At 45.9% G+C, this 23,054-nt stretch overlaps 1 protein-coding gene across 2 annotated transcripts in view; it reads left to right on the forward strand.

Moving 5' to 3' along the window:
• The first annotated feature begins 876 nt into the window (after window positions 1-876).
• The window catches only part of LOC150009517 (lipase maturation factor 1-like), a 56,058-nt gene continuing 33,880 nt past the window's right edge, over window positions 877-23,054 (forward strand). The window contains exons 1-2 of one of the 2 annotated variants that reach the window (XM_090277333.1): window positions 877-1,059; window positions 22,157-22,222. In XM_090277333.1, coding sequence (XP_090133459.1) covers window positions 1,000-1,059; window positions 22,157-22,222 — 126 coding nt within the window. In that variant the 5' untranslated portion in view covers window positions 877-999. The remainder of the gene's footprint in view (window positions 1,060-22,156; window positions 22,223-23,054) is intronic. The other variant, XM_090277334.1, reaches the window with a different exon arrangement.

Here is a 23,054-nt window from a genome sequence, read left to right on the forward strand (position 1 = left end):
TGCTCCCTCACCTGGGGAAGACACAGGCTTTGTCACCTGCACCTGTCCCATGTCTCCCGGTGACTTCCTCCTTCACCTGGAACAGGTGGAGGCCATGTCACCTGTACCTGTCCTGTGTCTCCACCCCGGCTTCCTCACCTGTACTTCTGACTCCCTGTGGCTTCTTCCCTCGCGTGGGGCAGATGGGGGCTGTGTCGCCTGTACCTATTCCGTGGCTTCCTGTGACTTCCTGTCTCATATGGGGCAGACAGAAGCTCTGTCACCTGTACCTGTCTCATGTTTCCCTGCAACTTACTCCCTCACTTGGGGCAGACGTACCATGTCATCTGTTACTGTCCTGCATCTCCCCTTGGCTTCCTTCCTTACATGGGGATCTTGTAACCTAAACCTGTCACTCTCCCTGGCTTTCTTCCTTCCCTGGGCAGATAGGGGCTATTTCACCTGTACCTTTCCCATGTCTTCCTGTGACTTCCTCCCTCACCTGGGGCAGACAGGGGCCAGAGTCAGCTTTGCATCCAGAACTTCTCATGTGACTCTCTGGCCTCCTTGATGCACAGTGTCCATCCTGGTGAATGCTCCTCAGGGAAGAACGCGTAAAGCCATGATTTCAAATGCCAGCCTATTGAATGGAAGATGCCTTTGCAGCGCCCAGTGGCAGTGTTTGCTCCGCAGGAGGCCGTGTGACGTTTGTAGTGCCCTGAGAAGGACAGGAGGCAGTGATCTGCGTACAGAGAGCTGGGCTTGGGTGCTGGGACACATTCCCACAGCTGCCCCTGAGGTGCACCTTGACCGTGGGCTGAAACACCCTCCTCAGCCACTCCATCTGTCCTGTGTCTGGTGAGACTGTTTCTGTAGACGATGTCCAGCTGTAGTTAACATGGCCCTTTGTTCTCTTACTATCACCATTTAGGATGGGAGTCCCAGCTTCTGGAAACAGGGTTCCTGGGTATTTTCCTGTGCCCTCTTTGGACTCTGTCTCGACTGCCCAGAGAGACGCCTATGTCCCAGATTGTTCTGTGGGGCTTTCGGTGGCTGATTTTCAGAATCATGCTCGGAGCAGTAAGTACAACTTTTATTTGTAATATTTTGGGGGAAATATATTAAAAACAAGTCACTCACCTTCCTGTCCTCACGTTGGCCAGGCGGGGTTGGCTGGGCCTGCTCTGCCTCTTTCTGTGATGTCCAGTGGGCTGTTTTTGAGCCCTGGAAACTGTTGGCTTCCCTGGTCCTTTATAGGACCATTTTCTGTGGGGAACAACCACGACTCGGCCTGTTTCATACAGAGACTCCTGGGGTAGAGCCTCTTAGTGCTTCTTTCTCACCAGCCTTCCTGGTGGTCTCTGGAATGTCTGAAACATTTCATATCACTTTATTTCAGTAAAGAGCAGCAGCATGCCACCTGTAATTCTCAACCAGAGAAAACCACACTGGCTTCCTTCTCTCTCCCTGCCTGTTAGTCTTTTCTTTCGGATGCCATGCTCATTGGGTTTGGGGGTGTGTTCAGCTGTTCCCTTTACTCCTCTGTGGCCCATCGGTGGCAGCTGTGTGGTCTGCGCTGTGCTCAGCCGGTGCTGTTCGCCTGTGCTCTCTTCCTCTTATGCGCTCTTGCTCAGCCCTGGAAGCTAGGGTTCCTCAGCTTCTGCCTTCTGCGGAGCCTTTAAAAGTGCATGTCCTGCTTTTAATTTCATGAGTAGTTGCTTTAAAGTTTTTCAGAAACATTTCTGAGCCTTAAAATCAGGAGTGACATGGTTCCTTCTGACTTTCAACTATAGACAGAGAATTTGGCAGTTTTCCCTTCTTTTTCACTCTCTTCTACTTCCTACCCTTTGTAAATAAGATCTTAATTTTTTATTAAAACATTATAAATACTAAATTCTTTTCCATTGGAAACCTTGTCTTACAGATATGCTAAGTATCTGTTTATTTTAAGTTTTTCTTTGCGGGACAATCACAAACTTGTAGAACTGTTGGGGGATAGGGCAGAGAACTTGACCCTGACCTGCCTGAGAACAAGCTGCTCCGTCCACAGGGACCATTTCACTATGTCCCCTCTAGTCCAGACGGCCCTGTCTCCCCTGCTCCGTGACCCAGCAGTACAGCCGTCTGATGTGCCCCCAACCAGCCTGAGGCCCTGCGCCCCTGGCAGGAGGCCCCACCCTCTCCTTCTGGGGGCAGCGTCCAGTGGCAGGCCCAGCTGATCCTCTCACAGAGTCACTTTTTTCCACAGTGTAATTAGTAAGTATTTTGTGACGAGGTTATAAAATAATGTGGCTGTCCTATTTCTCATCAAATGTTCAGTTTGCGCATGTATTTTTGTCTATGAGCGTGCACTCCCGTTGCCCTCCGGTCAGCACGGCACTTCTACACCTCCCTCTGGCTGTCGTTAATGTGATCCCCTCATTCCCTGGAAACCTGGCCAGCCATTGTTCTGGTTACACGCCCTGTAGTCAACTCACACTCCTGGTGACCCTCTGAATGAGGGACATCCACAATGTGCTGTCCTCAACAGCCCTGCTCAGTTCCTATATACTCATGCCCATGGCCACTTCTGTGGAGTCAGTCTACTCATATTTGGCTTTTTTCCTTCCCTTCTGCCTTCGATTTTTCCCAGCATTATTGTCTTTTCCAAAGAACCTGCCTGTCATGTGCCTGAAGTAGGACAGCTTTAGTTGTGCTATTTCTGCCTCCAGGAAGGTTTCAGGCTTAGTTTGCTCTAGGAGCCACCTGTTCATCTTTCTTCTAGTCCAGGGTATCTAAAGCTCTCCTCCAGCACCATAGTTCAAATGAATCAGTCTTTTCCTCTCAGCCTTCTTCACTGTCCAACTTTCATACGCAGGGATTGAGCAGTACTAGCTCTTAACCAGCACTGGTGGACATCAGCTTTGTGGAGGGATGACGTGCTGGTCATTGAACGGGACTGGAGTCCTAAAAGCACACACCTCCCAGTTCTTTCTGTTACTGTCAGGAGCCTACTCACATTGCTTCACATTCCCCTTTTGATAGCTTCCCCACAACATGATGGCTGTCTGGGGGTTGGGTAATTGTGTCGGGGGCCTCAGGCGCATTGGAAGCATCTGGATGCACAGGGACTGCTCCACCTGGTGTGACTGGTCATGTCCACTTGCGTGGGTGGTGAGCTATGCCCTAAGGGCTGTGGCAGCGCCAGCCAGGGGGGCAGACAGAGATGTGTAGAAGCCTGGAGAGCACCCCGTTTGGAGCAGACATGGTTGGTAAGGTTCTCAACATGGGTGGTTGTGAGTAGCTACAGATATTGGAAGATGCCATGTTGGAGTAATTATGTATCTGGATTCCACACAGTCCAGATGTGATGCTTTCTTTAAGTTTATTTTCCCATGTAATGGTTCATTTTAATGAAACATTGAAATTATTAGTTGTCTGTGGTTTCTTGTCCATCTACAAGTTGATTCTGGATTCTCTCCTTAGCTGGCTTTAAAAAGCATAAAGATGTATGAAATGTTTCAAAGGACTTTATTGGGCACCACATGGAATGGCAGCTTTGTTAAGTGGGACACGTGAAGCGAGGGGCCCCCAGGGGCGGGGCAGCCCAGGTGTGAAAGCTCTGGGTGGCGGAACTGTCAAGCTGTTTTGTGCAAGGTTTGTGATGCCAGGAGCTGAACAAATCCCCACCGTGCCTGACAGAGTGCAGTGGATCATTAGCACATTCTAAAATACCTTTTATGGCATTTTGATTGACTGTTAGCACCAGCTGGGTAAGAAATTATCAGGTGCACTAAAAGGTATAATTACTTGATTTAGTCTGTATGTTCGATATTATTAATCTTCCTTCCGTGGAAAGCAGGAAGTAGAGTTGACTTGACAAAAAAGAGTGCCAGCAGCAAAATGTCCACTCCTCTGTGACCTGGTGACACTGAGATGCGTGTGGACGAAGCCCCCTGTTCAGCCCCTGATCTTCTGCTCCTGGGTCAGAACTGGGGTCACAGAAGCAGCTTAGAGCATAACTATTCTGAGCACTCAGAAATTGCTGTGGGTTTTATCATCTGGCAGTGGTTCAAAGGACAGATGGGCTCTTATGGAGCTCAGTCTCAGAGGGAACCCTGAAGCTGTGCAGGTAAAACGCTGAGCAGGAAGAAAGGAAACCACATGGCCTCTGTGCCCACAGAACGTCTGCTCACTTTCAGGGAGCCTGAGGTGGGGTCTGCGCAGCTCTTGTCCTTAGGGCTTCTATGTACTCAGCCCTTATGACCCCCTGAAATGTTGGGGGGTGTGAGTGGGGGAGTAAGGGAGTATTGGTGGAGAGGTTGTCCAGGCTACCCTGCTCTCTGTAAACAGCTGGACACACTACATGATGCAGCTATTTTCATGTTAGCCAACAGACAGTGTGGGTTTGGGGTCCGGAAGGAAACACATGAGGTGAGCCCCTCAACTACTGGGGGGGCAGGGGATCAAGCAGAGCAGGGAGACCTTACCGACTGTTAGGAATGGAGGATGATGGAAGGTAGTGGGGCTTTTCTCACCTCATTATCCTGCTGGAATTCCAAAGCAGGGTACAGAGAAAAGGAATCTGTGCCAGAAGGAGCTCCAAGGACAGCATCACTTATGTTGCTTATGTCTTATAAAACTGCATTGTGCCAATCTAATCATGAGAAAACATAAGACAAAACCCAACAGAGGAATATTCTTCAAAATTACTGACCAGAATTTTTCTTGCATTTTTTAAATTGATTATGCTATTACAGTTGTCCCAATTTTTCCCCCTTTGTCCCCCTCCACCCAGCAAACCCCACTCCCTCGTGCAATCCCCCCACCATTGTTTAACTCCAGGGGTTATGTGTATAAGTTCTTTGGCTACTCCATTTACTATAGAATACTTTACATCCCCCTGGCTATTCTGTAACTGCCTATTTGCACTTCTTAATCCCCTCATCTCTTCACCCATTCCCCCACAACCTCCTCCCATCTAGCAACCACCAAAATGCTCTCCATATCCATGATTCTGACTCTGTCCTTCTTGTTCGCTTAGTTTATTTTTTTAGATTCAGTTGTTGATATGTATTTATTGCCATTTTTTGTTTTGATCTTCTTTCTCTTAAATAAGTCCCTTTAATATTTCATAATAATGGTTTGGTGATGTTGAACTCCTTTAGTTTTTTTCTTATCTGGGAAGCTCTTCAATTCTAAATGATCTCTTTGCTGGGTAGAGCAATCTTGGCTACAGGTCCTTTCTTTTCATGACCTTGAATATGTCTTGCCAGTCCCTTCTAGCCAGCAAAGTTTCTTTTGAGAAATCAGCTGACAGTTTTATGGGAACTCCCCCGTAGATAACCAACTGCTTTTCTCTTGCTGCTTTTAAGATCCTTTATCTTTAACCTTGGCATTTCAGTGATGATGTGTCTTGGAGTGGGCCTCTTTGCATCCATCTTGTTTGGGACTCTCATGCTTCCTGAACTTGCATGATTATGTCCTTCACCAAATAGGGGAAGTTTTCTTTCATTATTTTTCAAATAGATTTCCAATTTCTTGCTCTTTTTCTTCTTCTGGAACCCCTATGATGCGAATATTGGAAAACTTGAAGTTTTCCCAGACACTGCTTACACTATCCTTGTTTTTTGTCTTCTTTTTTCTTCTTGTTGCTCTGATTGGTTGTTTTTGCTTCCTTATGTTCCAAATCATTGCTTTGATTCTCAGCTTCATCCACTCTACTGTTGTTTCATTGTAAATTGTTCTTTATTTCAATTAATGTATCCTTTGTTTCTAGCTGGATCTTTTTTATGCTGTTGAGGTCCTCACTAAGTTCCTTGAGCATCCTTATAACAAGGTGTTTTGAACTTTGCATCTGATAGACTGCTTATCTCCATTTTGTTTAGTTCTTTTTCTGGAGTTTTGATCTTTTCTTTCATCTGGGGCATGTTTCTTTGTCTCTTCATTTTCACAGGCTCCCTGTATTTGTTTCTATGTATTAGGTAGAGCTGCTATGACTCCCTGTCTTGGTGGTGTTGCCTAATGTAGTAGGTGCCCTGGAGGGTCCAATGTCACTGCCCCCCTATCAACCAAGCTGGGTACTCAAGGTGTGCTCTTCATGTGGGCTGAGTACACCCTCCCCTTGTAGCTGAGACTTGATTGCTGTCGGCAGGTCAATAGGAGAGACTTACCCAGACCAGTCAGCTGCAGGGACTGACTGCGACCATTGACCACTGACCTCCACCTTCCGTGGAGGATCAGCTGTACAGAGGCAAGGTGGTGGTGCTCTGATGTGGTCTATAGCTGTCCACTGAGTGTGCACTGGCCCTGGAGATTCCTGGGTGGTGCAGGCCAAGGTCAGCCCCCACCTGTATTCTGCCCAGGGCCAGGTGGCTGCTACTTATGCTGGGCTTGGAGATTCCCAGGTGAAGCCTAGCTCTGAGTCTAGTCTGGCTGCTGCTAGTGCCGGGTCTGGGGCCACTTAGCAAGAGGTGTAGAGGCTAGGGGCTTGCTGAGGCCAGCTGTTGCTCGTTTGATAGGATTTAGGAAGCTGTGAAGCATGAGCCAAGACCAGCCATTCATATGGAAAAATCACCATTAACAGTTTGGGTGGGCGCGCAAGTTGGATGGGAGGGAATCTCTGGATCTCCAAGGCAGGGCCAACAGTGTTAGCCAGGTTGATGGAGTCTCAGACGTGGCACCTACCTGCTGGCTCTGTGGTTCTGTGTGGGGAGGACTCAGAAAAGGGACAGTGGCCTCTGCCCACTTTTCTGTCTGAGAGAATGCTGTCCCCCAGCTCCCGCCTTGATACCAGGCACTTCAGTTCCTCCCTGTATGCCACTGGTGCCTTTCAAGTTGCTACCCTGGTGCTGGAGCTCAGAGGGAGTGAGTTTAGCTCTGTGAGTGGGTTCTATCTCACTGCCTTTGCTCCGAGAAATCATTCAGAGAACAGTCCAAGGTTTTATACCAGGTTTATTGAAGGAACAGAGGGAAAAAAACCAGTTAGAGGTAAGAGAAAATTCCCAGAGCAACTCCAGGGCCTATAGGAGCAAAGCAACAGAAAAAGGGAGAAAGGGGGAAGAGAAGAGAGGAGAGGGGGGAAGGAGGAAGGGGAGGAAGGGGGCAAAGGAGAAAGGGCGACAGGGAGAGGGAGTGGAGACTTCCAGTCACCCACAATAGCCTGTAGGAACTGCCTGCCAGTGTGTTTGCAGGCACCGACTCCACACTTTTCTGAACGTACATTTTGGTTAGGGTGAGTTTACCCATCAACACATTTGACAACTTAATTATATCTCCCTCTTTTTCCCCCACCAGGCCAGTCAATATATCATGGTAGGTCCATCAACATTTCTTATGGAAACAAGCGAAGTCCATTTTCATTTCCTATGGGAGGGGCTAGGACCTGGTTAATTTGCATATGGTTCATTTGAATATGTCAAAAGTCTGGGCAGGCAGTCCCGCTGCCACCATGTTCTGACAGGTTCTTTAAGGGGGGGAACTGCTTGGGACTCCAGAAGTTTCTTCCACCAACTTGATCCCTGCTGGTTTTGTAACCAGAAGTAATGGGGACTTATCTTCCTGGCACTGGTACCCTGGGCTGGAGGGGCGTTGTGTGGGGCTGGGATTCATCACTCCTGTGATATCCCTCCTGAATTTCTATCCACCACACGTGGATGTGGAACCAGCCCATTCTGCATCTCTTGCCCCTCCTACCAGTCTGCATGGATGTGGTTTCTTTAATTCTGTAGTTGTCAGACTTCCATTCAACTCGATTTCTGATGGTTCTGAGTGGTGGTTGTTCTATATTTTAGTTGTAATTTTGATGGGGTTGTGCAAAGAGGCGAGCTGTGTTTATCTGTGCTGCCATCTTGACCAGAAGTCTCACTGACCAGAATTTTCAGCTATCAAAGTCATGGGATGCAATTAAAAACTGACAAATTGTCAGACTCGGGGAACATAGCAGTAATGAGGCACCCTGGATTGTCCCTGGTACAAAAAGGACATTAATGGGAAAGCTGGTGAAATCCAAGTAACGTTGGTAGTACAATAGTGTTGAATTAATAGCAACAGGTGTACAGGAACTCCAGACTATTTTTCCAGCTTTTCTGAAGTCTAACAATTTTTCAAAATAAGAAGTTAAAGAAAAATAATACAAACAGCTTTGTGCACATAGAGCAGGTAATTCAAGGCCATGGTTAAGTTCCTTAAAGACATAGATTGCCCGCACTGACAGAGGAGGGGACGGGAATCTGAGTAGTTCTGTAAACTGAAATCATAAACACAGACAAACCACAAACACTTTCCCACTGAGAAAACTCCAGGCCCAGAAGCCTTTCCCGATGAGTTCTATAAAATATTTGAGGATGAAACTATATGAATCCTATATATCGTCGGCAGCCGTCCATCTCGAGAGACGAATCCTATATATACTCATTAAGAAAGCAGAGGAGAGGGAACTCTTCCCAACTCATTTTTCTGAGGCTGGCAAAGAAAAGGACATGCCAAGAAAAGGAAATTACAGAGCAAACTCTTCAAGAGCACAGACATGAAATTCTTAAGGAATGATTAGCAGATGAATCCAGCAGTACATGAAAAGCATAATGCATCAAGACAACATGGGATTTTCCCCAGAACAGAAGGTGGGCTGGACATGAATGAATTGACGTAATTCACCAAATACAAGATCAAGGGAGAAAAAGTAAAAAAATAATATGATCATCTCAATGTAGGAAAAATATTAGACAAAATTAAATAATTTTTTAAGAAATCTCAGCAAACTAGGAATGGAAAGAAACATCCTCAACCTGATAAAAGATTAGTATATAAACTACCTACAGCTAATATTGTACTTAATGGTGAAAGACTGGATGTTCTCCCCATAAGATTGGGAACAAGGCAGGGTTGTCCACTCTCATCACATCTATTTGACAGTGTATTGAAGATCTTAGCTTGTGCAACAAAACAAGAAAAAATAATAAAAGCCCTGATAATTAGAATGGAAGAACTAAAATAATCCATATTCACAGATGAAAAGGTCATGTATGTAGACGAACATAAGGGTCCTTATAATCAGTGAGTGAATTTAACCAGAGTACAAGATTCATGGCCAGTATGCAAAATAATATATGCTAGCAAAATTTTGGAAAATGAAATTATAAAATATAGCATTAGCAATAACACCCCAAACCATAATAAACTACTTAGGAAATTTTTTAATTTATTTTTAGAGCGAAGGGAAGGGAGGGAGAAAGAGAAGGAGAGAAACATCAATGTGTGAGAGAAACATTGATTGGTTGCCTCTTGCATGCCTCTAACCAGGGACCTGGCCTGCAACCCAGGCACCAGTAACCTTTTGGTTTGTGGGACTATGCCCAACCCACTGAGTCACACCAGTCAGGGCTACTTAGGAAATTTAACAGAAGTATAACACTTGTACCCTGAAGGCTACCAAACATTGCTAAGAGAGATTAAAGAGACTTAGACAGATAGACCATGTTTGTGAATCAAAAGACTCAATATTGCTCAACTGTCAATTGTCCCCAAATTGATCTACAGATTTTATGCAACCCCAAACATAATCCTAGAAGGATTTTCTTCTTAGAAATTGATGGACTGCCAAAGACCTAGAATAGCCAGAACAATTTTTAATAAGTGTTGGGGATCCCCGGCCTGCCAAGATCCCCTGGTGTCACGGATGAAATGGAGACTCCCCGGGCAGCTTGTGCTAGGGAAGAGAAGGCCGGCAAATGTCTGAGAGACAAATGCCTCGATTGCCTTCCTCCAAGGTCTTTTATTGAGTGCAGTGAGCGTAAGGGCATATAGCATGCTGGTAAAGCTCATCAACCAATGTTAAACAGTGCTGATCACAGAAAACAGATATTGTTCACGGGTAACAATTGAAGGAAAATTGAGATCTCCCTCAGGTCGGTATGTTGAACATGAAGACTTCAGAAGGCCATAAAACAGGGAGGGTAAGTTCATTCTGAGTTAAAGTTAAAACCTCTGCTGCTGGTACGATAAAGCAATCAAGTGAGGTAAAAGAACAGGGCAAGCTTCAAAGGACATAAAGCATTTTCTCATGGCCCGAGTCCTACCAGGGCCCTCTGGCTATTAGCATCGAGACATGTATGCACCCAGCTTTCCCGGTTTTCTGATCAGGTCTTACAGGCTTTGTTTCCTTTGCCTGGCCTGCGTGGGGCTCCAAGTCTCAATACTTTCCCAGGGGGACCCCGACAAATGAGAGTGAAGTTGTAGGAGTAACACTACTTGTTCAAGACTTTCCAGAAGACAGAGTCACTGAGACAATGTGGTGTAGGCACAGGAAGGTAACTTATGAGTGAAGTAGGTTAGATGGTCCAGAAATAGTCCCACATTGAAATCACAGTCAAATTATATTTGGACAGGGCATAAAATAAATTTAACTGGGAAAGAAAAGTCTTTTCAACAAATTGTTCTGGGATCCCTGGATATCTAATCTACACAGGGGTGAACCCTTCCATCACACCAGACACAAAATTAGTTTGAGATGAACTGTAAATATAAAACTGTTTCATATAACATTTCTTGAAGATAGCATAAAAGAATATTTTTGCAGTCTTGGGATAGGCAAAAATTTCTTACAACACAGTGTGAGAATATTAACCATAAAAAAAGATGAATAAATTGGACTTCATTAAAATTAAAATCTGTTCTTCAAAAGACACCGTTGATAATGGCAAGTCACAGATTGGTAGAAAATATTCACAATACCATTATATCTGACTAAAAACTTATACCTGGGATGCATAAAGAACCAAAAAAAAAAAAAACTCAATAATAAAGACAATTCAACACTTCACAAAGGAAGACATACAGATGGCTGTTATAAGCCCTTGAAAAATTGCTCGGCTGTTAGGGAGATGCTAATAAGTCTACAGTGAGATACCATTGCGTGCCCATAAGAACTAGCTAAAATTTAAAGGCTGACAAAAGCAAGTATTGGAAAGTGTCTTATTTGCTGAGGTTACTCTAACAAAATACTACAGACTGGGAGATCTGAACATTCATTTTGTCATACTTCTGGAGGCTGGAAGTCCAAGATCAATATTCTGGTTAATTCTGGTCCTGGTTAGGACTCTTCCTGGACTGCAGATGGCCACCCTCTTGCTGTGTCCTCAGCTGGTGTAGGCAGAAGCTCTGGTGTCTCTTCTAATGTGTACAAATCCTGCTGGATCAGGTCCCCACCCTTATGACTTCACCTAACCTTAATTGCTTAGTCCAATTACAGCCACATGAGGGCGGGGGTGGTGGTGGTCAGAGCTTCAGCATGAATTTGCTGAATTAAGTCCATGCTGCATTGCCTTCCTGTGGGTGTGTAAAATAGTACCAAGGTTTGGGGGAAACAGTTCGGCAGATAGTTACAAAATTAACCTTACTCTAACTCTACCACCCAGTATTTGTACTCCTCAGTATTTACCCAAGAGAAATGAAAAACGTGTGCTCAAAAGATCTTTTGCACACACAATGGCAGCAGCATTACCCACATGCACCAAGCACTGGAAACCAACTACAGTCCATCTACAAAAGGATAGGTGGACACCCCATGCTAACCGCCCCCCCCAATGGAAACCACTCAGTAATGAAGAGAAACAAATACTTTTTGCTGTGTGACAGACCTGAATGACCTCACAAGTATCATGCTGAATGAGAGAAGACAAAGATTGTGCACCACATGAGAAGTTCTAGAGCCGGGAGAGCCAGGGAAGTGATTGCCTCTAGGATTCAGGGTGGGGACTGACTGGGGTGTGGGGGTGGCGAGGGCATGTAAGAACTTGCAGGGTGATGAAAAAATCCTGTGTGCTGATGGGGTGAGGGTCCCACAAGCATGCGCATCCACAAAGCTCCTCAGCCACACTGTTCAGGGCAGGACAAATTATTTTTGAAATCTTAACAAGATGTCAGCAGCAGGGGGCTTCAGGGAAGATTACCCACAGAGCAGAGACATCTCTTAGTGGGCAGGACTGGGGAGCAACAGACCCCTTCTAGAGCCAGATTTTTCTCACTGTCACTCCCTTGAGGGCCAAATAAAATCCACGTGCCTTCAAGGCCTGGAAAGAACACCCGCCTGGCCAGAGGCTGCAGCCTGAAACAGTCTCCCTGTGCCAGCTGTGGGCCTGGGCTGTATGAAATGGGGTGTCCTGTCCCATTTTTCTAGTTTTTGGTGCCCGCTAATGTACAGGTGACATGAAAGCTCCAAACTCTCACCACACGGTCCTGGTGGAGGCAAGGTGGTCCCCCACTGTTGACATGAGTGGATTGGAGCTGGAGTTCAAGCAGCATTGGAAGTGCCTCCCTCAGCTCCATCTGTGCAGTTCCAGGCCAGCCTTAGTTGGCGCTTCATGAATTTGCATCCTGAAGCCAGGCTGTGAGCAGCATGGAGTCAACACATTCCTCACATGAGAAGGTGGAGCAGCTCCTGTCTCTCTGTCCTTCTACCTCAAGCTGCTGGGATGGCGGCGCACAGTGGCTCTGTGGGCCCAGGTGACCCCATTCAGTTTCCATCCTCAGAACAAAGACAGAAGTCTGCTCAGGACACATACTCATGCCTTTCCACTGAAATGGGGCCAACACACACTAGTTTTTCAGGGGAGGGCTCTGGAACATTTCTCTGATTCTAGGGTCAATTTTCTGCTCTAAACACATAGATTTCAGTCTTGTTAGAGTAGAGAATCTCTTTCACGTGTAGACATGGGAAATGGCATGGATATCTCAATCACTATATTTAAAGCAATAGGTTGCCTTTATGCTTTTAAAAAGTTTTCACTTTTTTCTTAATCTCAATTTTTGTCTGTGTGTGTCTAAGTCCATACCAGCCTAAGTTTTTACCCCAGAGCACGTCAAAAACCTGTCACAGAAGCCCAGAGCCCTTTGCTTCTGAACCCCATGCACTTCTCATGCAGGAGCAGACAATGGATTTTCCACATGGTGCTTCTGGAGCTGAAGCTGCCCTTGATTATGTCATGCTGTGGTAGGCTGATGAACTGTGTGCTCTGAAGGTTTAGAGCTCTCAATTGCTAAAATTCTGGGAATTGAGCCAGTGCCCTTGTTGCTGGGAATTCTCAGACCTGGACAGTACCAAAGGGAGACCACGTGGTTTCGGTTTGCTCCGCCCCAAGAATTGAGAAACTAAAAGCCCAGTTCTTCTGCACCTCCCTCTTTCCAGCTCTCTGCCCCTTCTGCCTGGCTTCCTTCTGGGGGTGTGCATTGGGCTGTGAGGTGTGGCAGCAGCAGATATGCAGGGCTCTTTGCTGCCATCTCCCTCTTCCTGTAGGAACCTGCTTTGGCATAAGCACTGCCTCGCAGAGAAAGTGCAAACTTGGTTAATGGCAAGTGAAAAAGTATGATGCCCAAACACTCTTCAGAGTTGGTAGAATAAGCAGAGTAGATGTCATCCTGACTGATGATGAATCCCATTTGTGGGGATACAGCTCTTTGACACAGCTACTTCTACTTGCACTTAGTGTGTTAGCATGGCTTTCATTTTCCTGCACATTCTCTGCAGTTCTTCCAACATCTTGTACTGAAGTCTTCCTGATATTGTTATTTTTATTATTGCTTTATATTTTAAAAGTTAAGGATCTAGTACCCTCAATTCTTATTGAGCAAAATCACAGCTAAAGTTAGCAGTTTTTCATTCAAGGTGCGTATTTGCTATGCTGGAGCAGATCGTTTTTATATGAATTAAGTGAAGGGATACAACTGTTGACATAAGAAACATTTAAACCTGAATTTCTATAAGTTTATTAGAGCCAAGCTGACAGCCTATGCCAGGGAGCAGGATCTCAAATGCTCCAGAGGCTGACAGTTTCAGAGGCTCTTTTATGCATTTGAAATTCAGGAAGATTGCATGAGGGTGGGAGAAAGTAAGGCAGTATTAGATTACGGGATAGTGAACAAGACTATGTGCTCTTTTGAGGGTGGTTATATTTACTTCAAAGGTGTGTTAACCTAGATGTACAGAAACAATGGACAGGGCTTGCTTAAGGCAAAGGTAAACCTTTTACTAAAAAAAGTTATATGCCTGGGACTTGACTACCCATTATGACCTGCCCAGTTAAGAATTTATGGTCAGATCATCCTGTGAAGTTACTTTCCACAGAATCTGTTTTTGTCTGCACAACATAAAAGGAGGAACCAAGAGTCAGGACCTGGTGATTTGGGAATGAGCAAGAGCCTCTAATGCCTCTCAGAAGCCAGTGTGAGGGTTAGCGTTTCTGTCCCTGCATTTCGGTGACACCCAGGTAACCTACAGGCTGCAGAAAATAGTGACAAGACGCCAGTATATTTTCCATGAGGGCAACTTCAAGTCCATAGTCATTAATCGGCAGGGGCTTGACTGCTAAACACCTGTGCTGCTCAGCTCTGTGCTCACACCCGGCTGCAGCACCCACAGTGGGGCCTTCTGAAGCTCCTTGCGTGCAAACTGTCCTACTGTCTTGTTAACACAGAAAAAAAGAAACAAAAAAAAAAAAGCCATATCTGAAATGCAGAAAATACTGGCCCAGAGGAACTATAGTTTTCAGGTCAGAATTCAGCAGAGACGGGAGCTGCAGCCAGACTATGATTGAAGGGCTCCATGAGAAAACACTTTCCTCGAATAATTGGTAATTGCGTCCGAGATCCTGCCGTAAAGAGTCACCTGGGATATTATGAAAGCTTTGGGCCAATAAGTTCAACAATTTAGATGAAATGGACAAATGCAGCTTACCAAAACTGAGACAAAAGGAAACAGGAAATCTAAATGTCTCCATACCTGTTAAATAAATTGAATTTGTAATCAAAAAACATTCCAGAAAGAAAAGTATAGGGCCAGATGGCTTTACCAGTGAAATCTATCAAATGTTTAAGGAGGAAATAATAGCAATCCTACACAAATTCTTTTGGAAAATAGCAGAGGAGGGAACACTTTCCAAATTGTTTTATGTGACCAGTGTAACAGTGATACCAAAATCTGGTGAGGACATCAGAAAAAGAAAAATAGAGACTAATATCCCTCATGAGCAAAGAGACAGAAACCCTCTGCAAAATATCAGCAAATCAAATCGGCAATAAAAAAAAGTATGGTTTCTCTCACTCAGGAATATGAGATGGTTTTAACATTTGAAACTCAATTAATGCAATTCACTATAGTAACAGAATCAGATGAAGAACCATTTCATCATCTCAAATGCAGAAAAAAGGCACAGGATACAATTCAGCACCCACTCATGTCAGTCTTAGACAGAACTTCCTCAACCTGACAAAAGCATCTGCAAAACCTCAGCTCCCACTGGGTCTTCACCGTGAGAGGATGAAGCTTTGTTGCGTATGGTTAGAAACCAGGCCCAGATGTCTGTTCCTTATTCTGCTCTTCAACACCGTACTGGAAGTCTCCATGTAATAAAGACAAGAAGAAGAGATGAGACTGTTATTCTTAGATATATATTATGTTTGTAAAAATCCAGGGGAATATAAAAAGCAAATACCAAAATGAGCACATGAATTTCACAAGGTCAATGGAAAAATAACTACTTCGTATACTATTTTCATTAGAGAATACAGTCTACAGTTGCATCAAAGCCCCCAAATACCTCATAATATATCTGATTAAGGAGGTCTAAGACATGTACATTTAAACAGCAAAACATTGCTGATAGGAATATAAAAGACCTACATAAATGAAGAGTGTATCATGTTTGTGGGTCAGAAAACTCAATATTATTAAGATGTCTATTTTACCCAAATGTATGTATAGACTCAAGGCAGTTCCTATCAAACTCACAGGGGGCTTTTTTGAAGAAGTTGACATTGCCAGTTCTAAAGTTTACATGGAAATACAGAGAATCTTGGAAAAGAAGAACAAAGTTGGAGGACTTACACTCCCTGATTTTATAGCTTAATTTAAAACTGAAGTATGATATTGATCTAAGCTTGAAAAACAGATAAGCAAAGAGAAGAGAGTCCAGAAACAGACCCAACTTCTACTGTCAATTGATATTAAACTAAGGTATTGAATCAGTGGATAAAGGAAAGTCATTTTTTTATAAATAGTGCTAGAATCATTGGATATCTGTATAGAAAAATAAAATGAGCTTAGACTGCAATTTCATCTATTCCAAACTCTAATTTGAGATACATCATGTACCTAAATGTAAAAGCAAAACCATAAAGTTCTTAGAAGAAAACATAAAAATATCTCCCAGAAACACATTTATACAGATGCAGTCGATTGATTTTCAACCAAGGCACTAAATCAAAACAGTGGGGGAAAGTTTTTTTTTACAAACATAATAACCAGAATCATAATATTTTTCAAAAATAACATAGATAGTTACTTTGAGGTAGACAAAAATTACTTCGACAGGACGCACAAAAAAGCACTAACCACTTAAGAAAAAAATATTGATAAATTGTACTTCATTGATGTTAAAATTTTTCAAAAGACACAATTAAGAAAATGAATAAGCAAGTCAGAGACTGGGAAAAATATTAGCAGTGCATAAGTCCAACCAAAAATTAACATCCTGAACATACAGATCACAATAATAACATAGGACCTAAACGTACTTCACAAATGAAGATACAAGAATGGAGACGTGTACATGAAAAGCTCTGGGACAGCACTGAACCCGGAAGGGTCAAATTTAAAACACTGTCAGCACCCCATGCTGGTGAGTATGCAGGGGACTGGAATTCCTAGTGGGGTTCATCACTAATGGGGTGTGACATGGTGCAATCGTATTAAAAAACAATTGGCAGTCTCCTACAAAGTGACACTTGAGCCTGCTCTGTGAGCCAGCCTTCCACTACTGGGAATTTGCCTGCGAGAAATGAAAACCTTTGTCCACACAAAGGCCACACACATCCACGGCAGCCCCATTCATAAGTGCCAGACCCAGGAAACAACCAAATGTCCGCCAGCGGGATGGTCAAATTGTGATGCATTCACACTACAGACCGCACTCAGCTGTAGAAGGAAACAGCGCCTGATGTAGCAACACAGATGAACCATAAAGCATGCTCAGCATGACCTGTCCCAACCCAGAGCAAGAGCACCTTGCCCTGAGTCAGTCTGTGTGGGATCCCAGAGCAGGCAGAGCTGGGCCTGCCCGAAGAGCTTTCTGGCAAGTAGGGCGTGGAATTACCTGGAAAGGAGTCCCAAAGAACATTCTATGGGGTGGAAATCTGTATCTTACTTAAGATACTAGATATCTGATTATATACAGTTGCCAGAACACATTGAACTGAGTATGTAAAGATTTGTGTGTTTTCTTTTATGTAGATTGAAGCTCAGCCCTCAGACGTAAGAGGCTAGCATGAGTTTGTTTCACATTTAACCATCTCTGTGTGGTGCGGCCCCATAAACTCCCCACACCTTGGGGATAATGAGGCAGTTGGTAGTGCTAATGTTGGGAGAGCCTTGTGATCACCCCAACCCTTGGACACCCCAGCACTGGAGAGAAGGACAGTTGTGCAGACCACTAACATTCTCTTGGACAGGAGTCACGTTTGGGACGCAGTCAGGAGTCAGCCCTGCGCAGGTTTTTGCTGGGACTAGGGGAGGCTCTGATACCTGCTGGCAGACTAACAGTGAGTGCAGGGTCATCTGTGTCTGCGTCCGGGCATAGCTGCTTGCCACTGCGGCGTCCAGGCCACAACTGGGTCTCAGGCTGCCCATCAGTTCCGCATCTCCCACTGCCATTCGAGCACCCATCTGATGGGAAGGAAGTTTTCCAGCTGAGGTGAGGCTTTAACCAGGAAGCTCAACAAGTCTGCACTGGATCTCTGCTCTTCTCCATGGAGTCCTGGGGACGGCTTGGAATGGGTAACCCAGAATGATCATAAGAGCTGTTTGCTTGTTAGCATGCCCCACTTGTATGTGTCCCAGAGATGTTCCAGTCCCAGGGGCACTGTAAAGGTTAGTGAAGAAAAGAAGGAGCTAAGTCACTAAAGGAGAAATGAGAGTTTGAAAAGTCAGGAGCTCTTTCTTGGAATCATATTACCTCCAGTAAAATCGTATTGCATGTAATGAAATAAGTGTCGGAATGCAGCATGCCCCACAAAGACCCAAATCAAGCAGATGTCATTGTCACTTCCTTGACCAGCCTGACCGGCCCTTAGATCTCCACTCCCCAAGGAAAGCAATTATCCCAATTTATTTTATTGCATTAGTATGGGCAGAGCTGAAGAAAGGGGCTTTCTTCCTTCCTGCGGGAGCACTTGGGAGACCAGACCTCGGACTCCAGCCCGGGGGCAGCATGGGAATTGCTGGGAAACGATGTCTGCAATGCTCTGACCTATGGCCCCCAGCTGCAGCTCCCTAACCCCCTCCCACCCCCACTCACACGGGCTCCCGGGCTTGGCTGCTCAGCACCCTCTTTGTGCCTCTTTCCAGCCACTTGTCCCAGAATCACCCGCAGGAGGAAGACAGCCGTCCCTGGTAATCTAAAAAGTCATTGAGTCCTGAATGCTTCCAAGGACCTGTAATAATTCCTTCCACCCACTCTGTGCAGCCCCGCTTCAGGCAGGTGTCACAATGGCGATTTTCAGAGGAGCTCTAGGATTTGAGAGAGGGCAAAATAAAACTCCACGAAATGTGATTTTAGTGATTTATCTCCCCAACCACGTTTAGGTCCAAGGGATGTCCTGTAACTGACTGTACTTACTGTATACACATAATGCTTGCCATTTGTGAGTTGAAATGGTCCATTTTTATTTTATTGTACCTTGGGGTCAGAACGTACTGACACCATCAAAGTGACACCAGAGAAGAAATGAGGCCAGCTGGTGACACTGAGTTGGCTGGGGCCCTTCAAATGTGGAGACAGGTTAGTCGTTGTGATTGCTAACATAACATACGGGGTGCTAAGATGCAGCAGTCACCACATGCCCTAAGACATGAGGTCCCCCTCACAGAGCACATTGCATACTCTCACCTGTTAAAGGTGCACATGGAGCCGTGTGGGCCCAGCTCAGAGAAGCGGAATACTCCTTGGGTCAGGGCAGAACCCAGGGTGCCTTGGCCCCCACTGGACTAACCTCCCGATCACCCCTGAGTGGCATCCCAGACACCATGCCTGCTCCTGGGAGCCATGGCCTGTCCCTCTACACTGTGAACCGCTCGTTGGTGCTCAGGGCTCCGGGGTCCACACAGCATCTCCTTCGTGGAAAAGGAGCAGGCAGACTCTGGTGAGAGAACAGGTGTATGTTCAAAATGAGGCACTTCAGGCACAGCCCTGAGTGGGGGTGGAGGTGCTCCTGAGGAAAGGGAGCGCCTCCCTGGCATTCATGTGCTGTTAACCCTCACCTCACTGCAGGCCTGCAAAGCATCCTGCCCCCTATCAGGTGTGAAGGGACTTGTGCAGCTTTACAGAAATGGATGTTCTGTGCTGTGAGGCCTTGAAATTTACCATTTCCAAATGGGAGTGTTTAAGATGAGTGTTCTCACACCCTTGAGCTCCAGAGAGGAGCCCATCTGAATCCCACAGGCTCCTGCCTTTATGCTCCTGCTTCCCACCCACTGCCTGTAAGGCCCGGCGCTTCCTCAGTCACCCTGGAATGTTGCAGCATCCTGGCATTCCTGTTCTCAAGCAGAGAGCAGGGGTTGTATGGACAGCTGTGGGTCACTCAGCTCTCTTTGGGTCTGCTTGTTAGTGACTTATCTGTGCAGGGTTTTTTTCGTTTTTTTCCCAGAATTAATTTTGGGCTGAAAAAGTCTCAAAGAAGTCTTTGTTCCTTTGACACTTACTCTGGAAGAAAAAAAATCTGTGGAAAATGTGACATCTGCATTGTAGGGAGAAATCAGTAGATGGGGAGGAATATAATTATCCTCCGTTCCTGAAAGAATGTCTCAGATTTTTAAGTGTCTTATATCAGCTTAAGAGTTTGAATGACATTTTAATTATTTTGTTTTTTTTCTTCTTCTTCTCCTGGTTTGAATCTCCAAAGAGTACCACTCTGAGATTCTAAAGGGATGCAGGGAGTGGAGCCGTGCTCATGAGGGAGCCTCATGTGACCTCATGGCTGAGGTTTTCTGCAGAATGAGGGGTGCGTTTTCATCAGAAACCAGCAGTTCTTCCATAGGCAGGATGGGCTCGTTGAGATCTGGGTCATCAGGACACTTCTGATGTTGCGAAGCTTTGTTTTCATACAAACATGACTGTATATGGCCAAATTCAGACTAGAAGTTGTCTAGTTCCCAGAATGATGTGCTGCTCCACTGTTCAAAGTGATTCATTCAGAAAGTCTTTATACTTGGAGCACAGCTTCACATTGGTGTCACAGCTCCGCAATGTTGGAAGCAGCAGGTGCAGTTAAAGGCCAGGTGGGCCCCACTGAGGTGTGAGACCCCAGCAAGGTGGCTGCTGAAGCAGGAAGTAGCTTCTCCAGAACCAATTTCAGAATAGCGTTTGGGCCTTAATGGTACTCAGAAGATTGAGTACTGCAGTTCCTTTAGGGTGCATTTGTAAACCACTGTTAGGTACATACATGTTTTTCTCAGTCCAGCCCATGTGCACTGTGCTCTATCATTAAGTCTTACTGTGGAAGCCATGTGACCTCCCCAAGTTCCTCCACATTTCTCTTCCCTGGTCCTTTGGGTGTCCCTGAGTCCTTACCATCCACCAGGGGTCCAGGTCAGAGGTCTTGGCTGCTCCCCACCCCTTACCTGCTCCCATCCCTCTGTCCATCATGTGGGCTCCATATTTCAGACGTGTCTGGAATTGGACATGTCCCACATCCAAATCGTCATTCTGCTTGGCTGGCTGCATGGCCACCAGAGGACCCCTCAACTCATACTCTGGTTTCTGGCTCAGACCCCTCAGATGCCCCAAAGTCTTTCCCATGGGTAAAGGTCAGTTTTATGTGCCAGCCGGTCTCATCCCCTGCCCCCAGTTATTCAATCAAACTTCAATCTCAGTGCTGCAGCTGGGTGTTTCACAGACATAATTAAAGTTTATGATCAATTGACTTTAATGAGGAATACTACCCTGGACAGCCTGGGCGCGTGCATACATGGACGCATGGGTGAAACTGAGGTAGTCATAGCTTCAGAAACCACTATCACAAGAGAAAGCTTGAGTGGCATTCCAGGGCTGTGTCTTCTTTTCCCTTAAGGTTTTATTTATTTTTAGAGAGGGGAAAGGAGGGAGAAAGAGAGGGAGAGAAACATCAATGTGTGGTTTTCTCTCACATGCCCCTAGCTGAGGACTGGCCTGCAATCCAAGCATGTGCCCTGATTGGGAATCAAACCGGCAACCCTTTGGTTCACAGGCTAGCACTCAGTCCACTGAGCCACACCAGCCAGGCATAGGATTTTCTTTATTGGTGCAGCTGCTTTCTCACTTTTTAATCCAACTATTACATAAGAGACAGAAATTGGATCTGACTCTGCATCCCAAGCAATATTTTTATTCCTGGTAGGGGAACAGTTGATTTCTGACTTATGAAGGAATCATGTGGAGAGAGAGGGTTGTTGTGGGGGTTGGGGGGACAGGCATGTGAGTTGACTGTGCAGACCAGCCATGATATGGACATTGCATGGCATCCTGGAAGCTGTGCAGGGTTGCAGGGGAGCCGACTGCGATGGGTGACTAGCCAGCACCCAAAAGCTTGCCCACAGGCTGTTCAACAGAGTCCCCTCTCCTGGACCAGGCAGCAAAACAGCTCTCTGGAGGTGCTCTTGGGCCTGAGCACTGGGGATTTCCTGAGTACTGTGAAACAGTAGTGACCATTCAAGGAGATGGTTGGATGTATTCGTCCAGCCCATGTGAGCTGCTGAATAGTGTGTCATCATAGCAATTGCAACATTGTCCCTTTCACAGCCTCCTTGGTGTCTCTCAAAGTGTGAGTAAGGTTGTGTGCATGTAACTTTGCAAATTTGTCCGTTTTTAACGCCTTTCAATTGCATTACTGTGCTGATGCTCACAGTCTAAAAACTGAGCTATAAAGAAAGTGCAGAAGGAAACCAGTGTTTCTTTTTCCCTGTAGCATTTGCTGACTTTTCATCATTAAAGCCTTTGTGAAGCTTTCTTTAAATCTTACCCTTTATGTCACTTCAGGTGTAAGATAAAAGTTGTTGCTCCCTCAAAGTTCTTTTTAGCGCAGGTTCTCCCCCAAGCAGCGCTTCCCCTGTCCCTAGGGATCCTTGTCATTCTGGGGACTTGATTCACATTGCTTCCTCTCCTCCTTGCCTTGGCAGGGCCTGATCAAGGTCCGGGGGGACCAGTGCTGGCAAGACCTCACCTGCATGGACTTCCACTATGAGGTGAGTAGCGGTGATGCAGCGACGTGGAGATGCAGACTTCAGCCCGTTTGGGTGCCCCGTCCTGCTTCGTTCTCTGAGAGGCAGTGTCCCACCTACGGAGGCTGCAGAACAGGGCCTCCGGCCACCCTTGGTGTGGGTCTGGCTCTTTCTGGCTATGGGCACCACATCCCTGTGCTGCTGTCCACGGTCCTGCCCAGGCCCTGAATGTCAGGCTGAGCACCCTTCCTCCTAGAGTTTGAGCTGGCCCTTTCGGCCCTGTGCACAGCCCCAGCCCCCAGCCTCGGTGGGTGTGGGTACAGGCATGTCTCAGCTTCCTGGAGGGCAGGCTCCAGTTCTACCGTGTTCAGACCCCCAAAGCCCCCTCCCCAGCTCGGCCTGGGGTTTGGAGTGTGCTCCACGCACCACAGGACCCAGGCCCCGGGCTGAGCCCCTCTAGACATTCCTGCCTCTGCAGACTGCTGGCCTGTTCCTGGGGGCTGGGATTTTTTTTTTTTTTTTTTTTTTTTTTTTTTAGGAATTAATCTGAGAGCATTTGGCATTGAAATGTCATTTGTCTTCTCAGTAATGTTGGCTCATCACATACAGAGTGCATGCCTGTCGGGTACCCATTCTCATGTTGGCCTCATGTCGCTCCTATTGGCAGCAGAAGCCTTGACAGGCCTAGAGCACCGCCCGTCGCATAGGATGCTTTTTCCATGTTCCTTGCTCATTGCTTATGGCTCAGATACAGGAAAGTGGTTTTTATCTGCTCTTCTTCTGAAAGGCGCCTTGCAGACAATCTTACACCTTTTGCAGCTTTCAGTCCCAAGTGTGTTCAGTCCTGGGTGTTGCC

The sequence above is a fragment of the Furipterus horrens genome, unplaced genomic scaffold (genome assembly GCF_987537825.1).
Source record: "Furipterus horrens unplaced genomic scaffold, mFurHor1.1.pri manual_scaffold_5, whole genome shotgun sequence".
NCBI lineage: Eukaryota > Metazoa > Chordata > Mammalia > Chiroptera > Furipteridae > Furipterus > Furipterus horrens.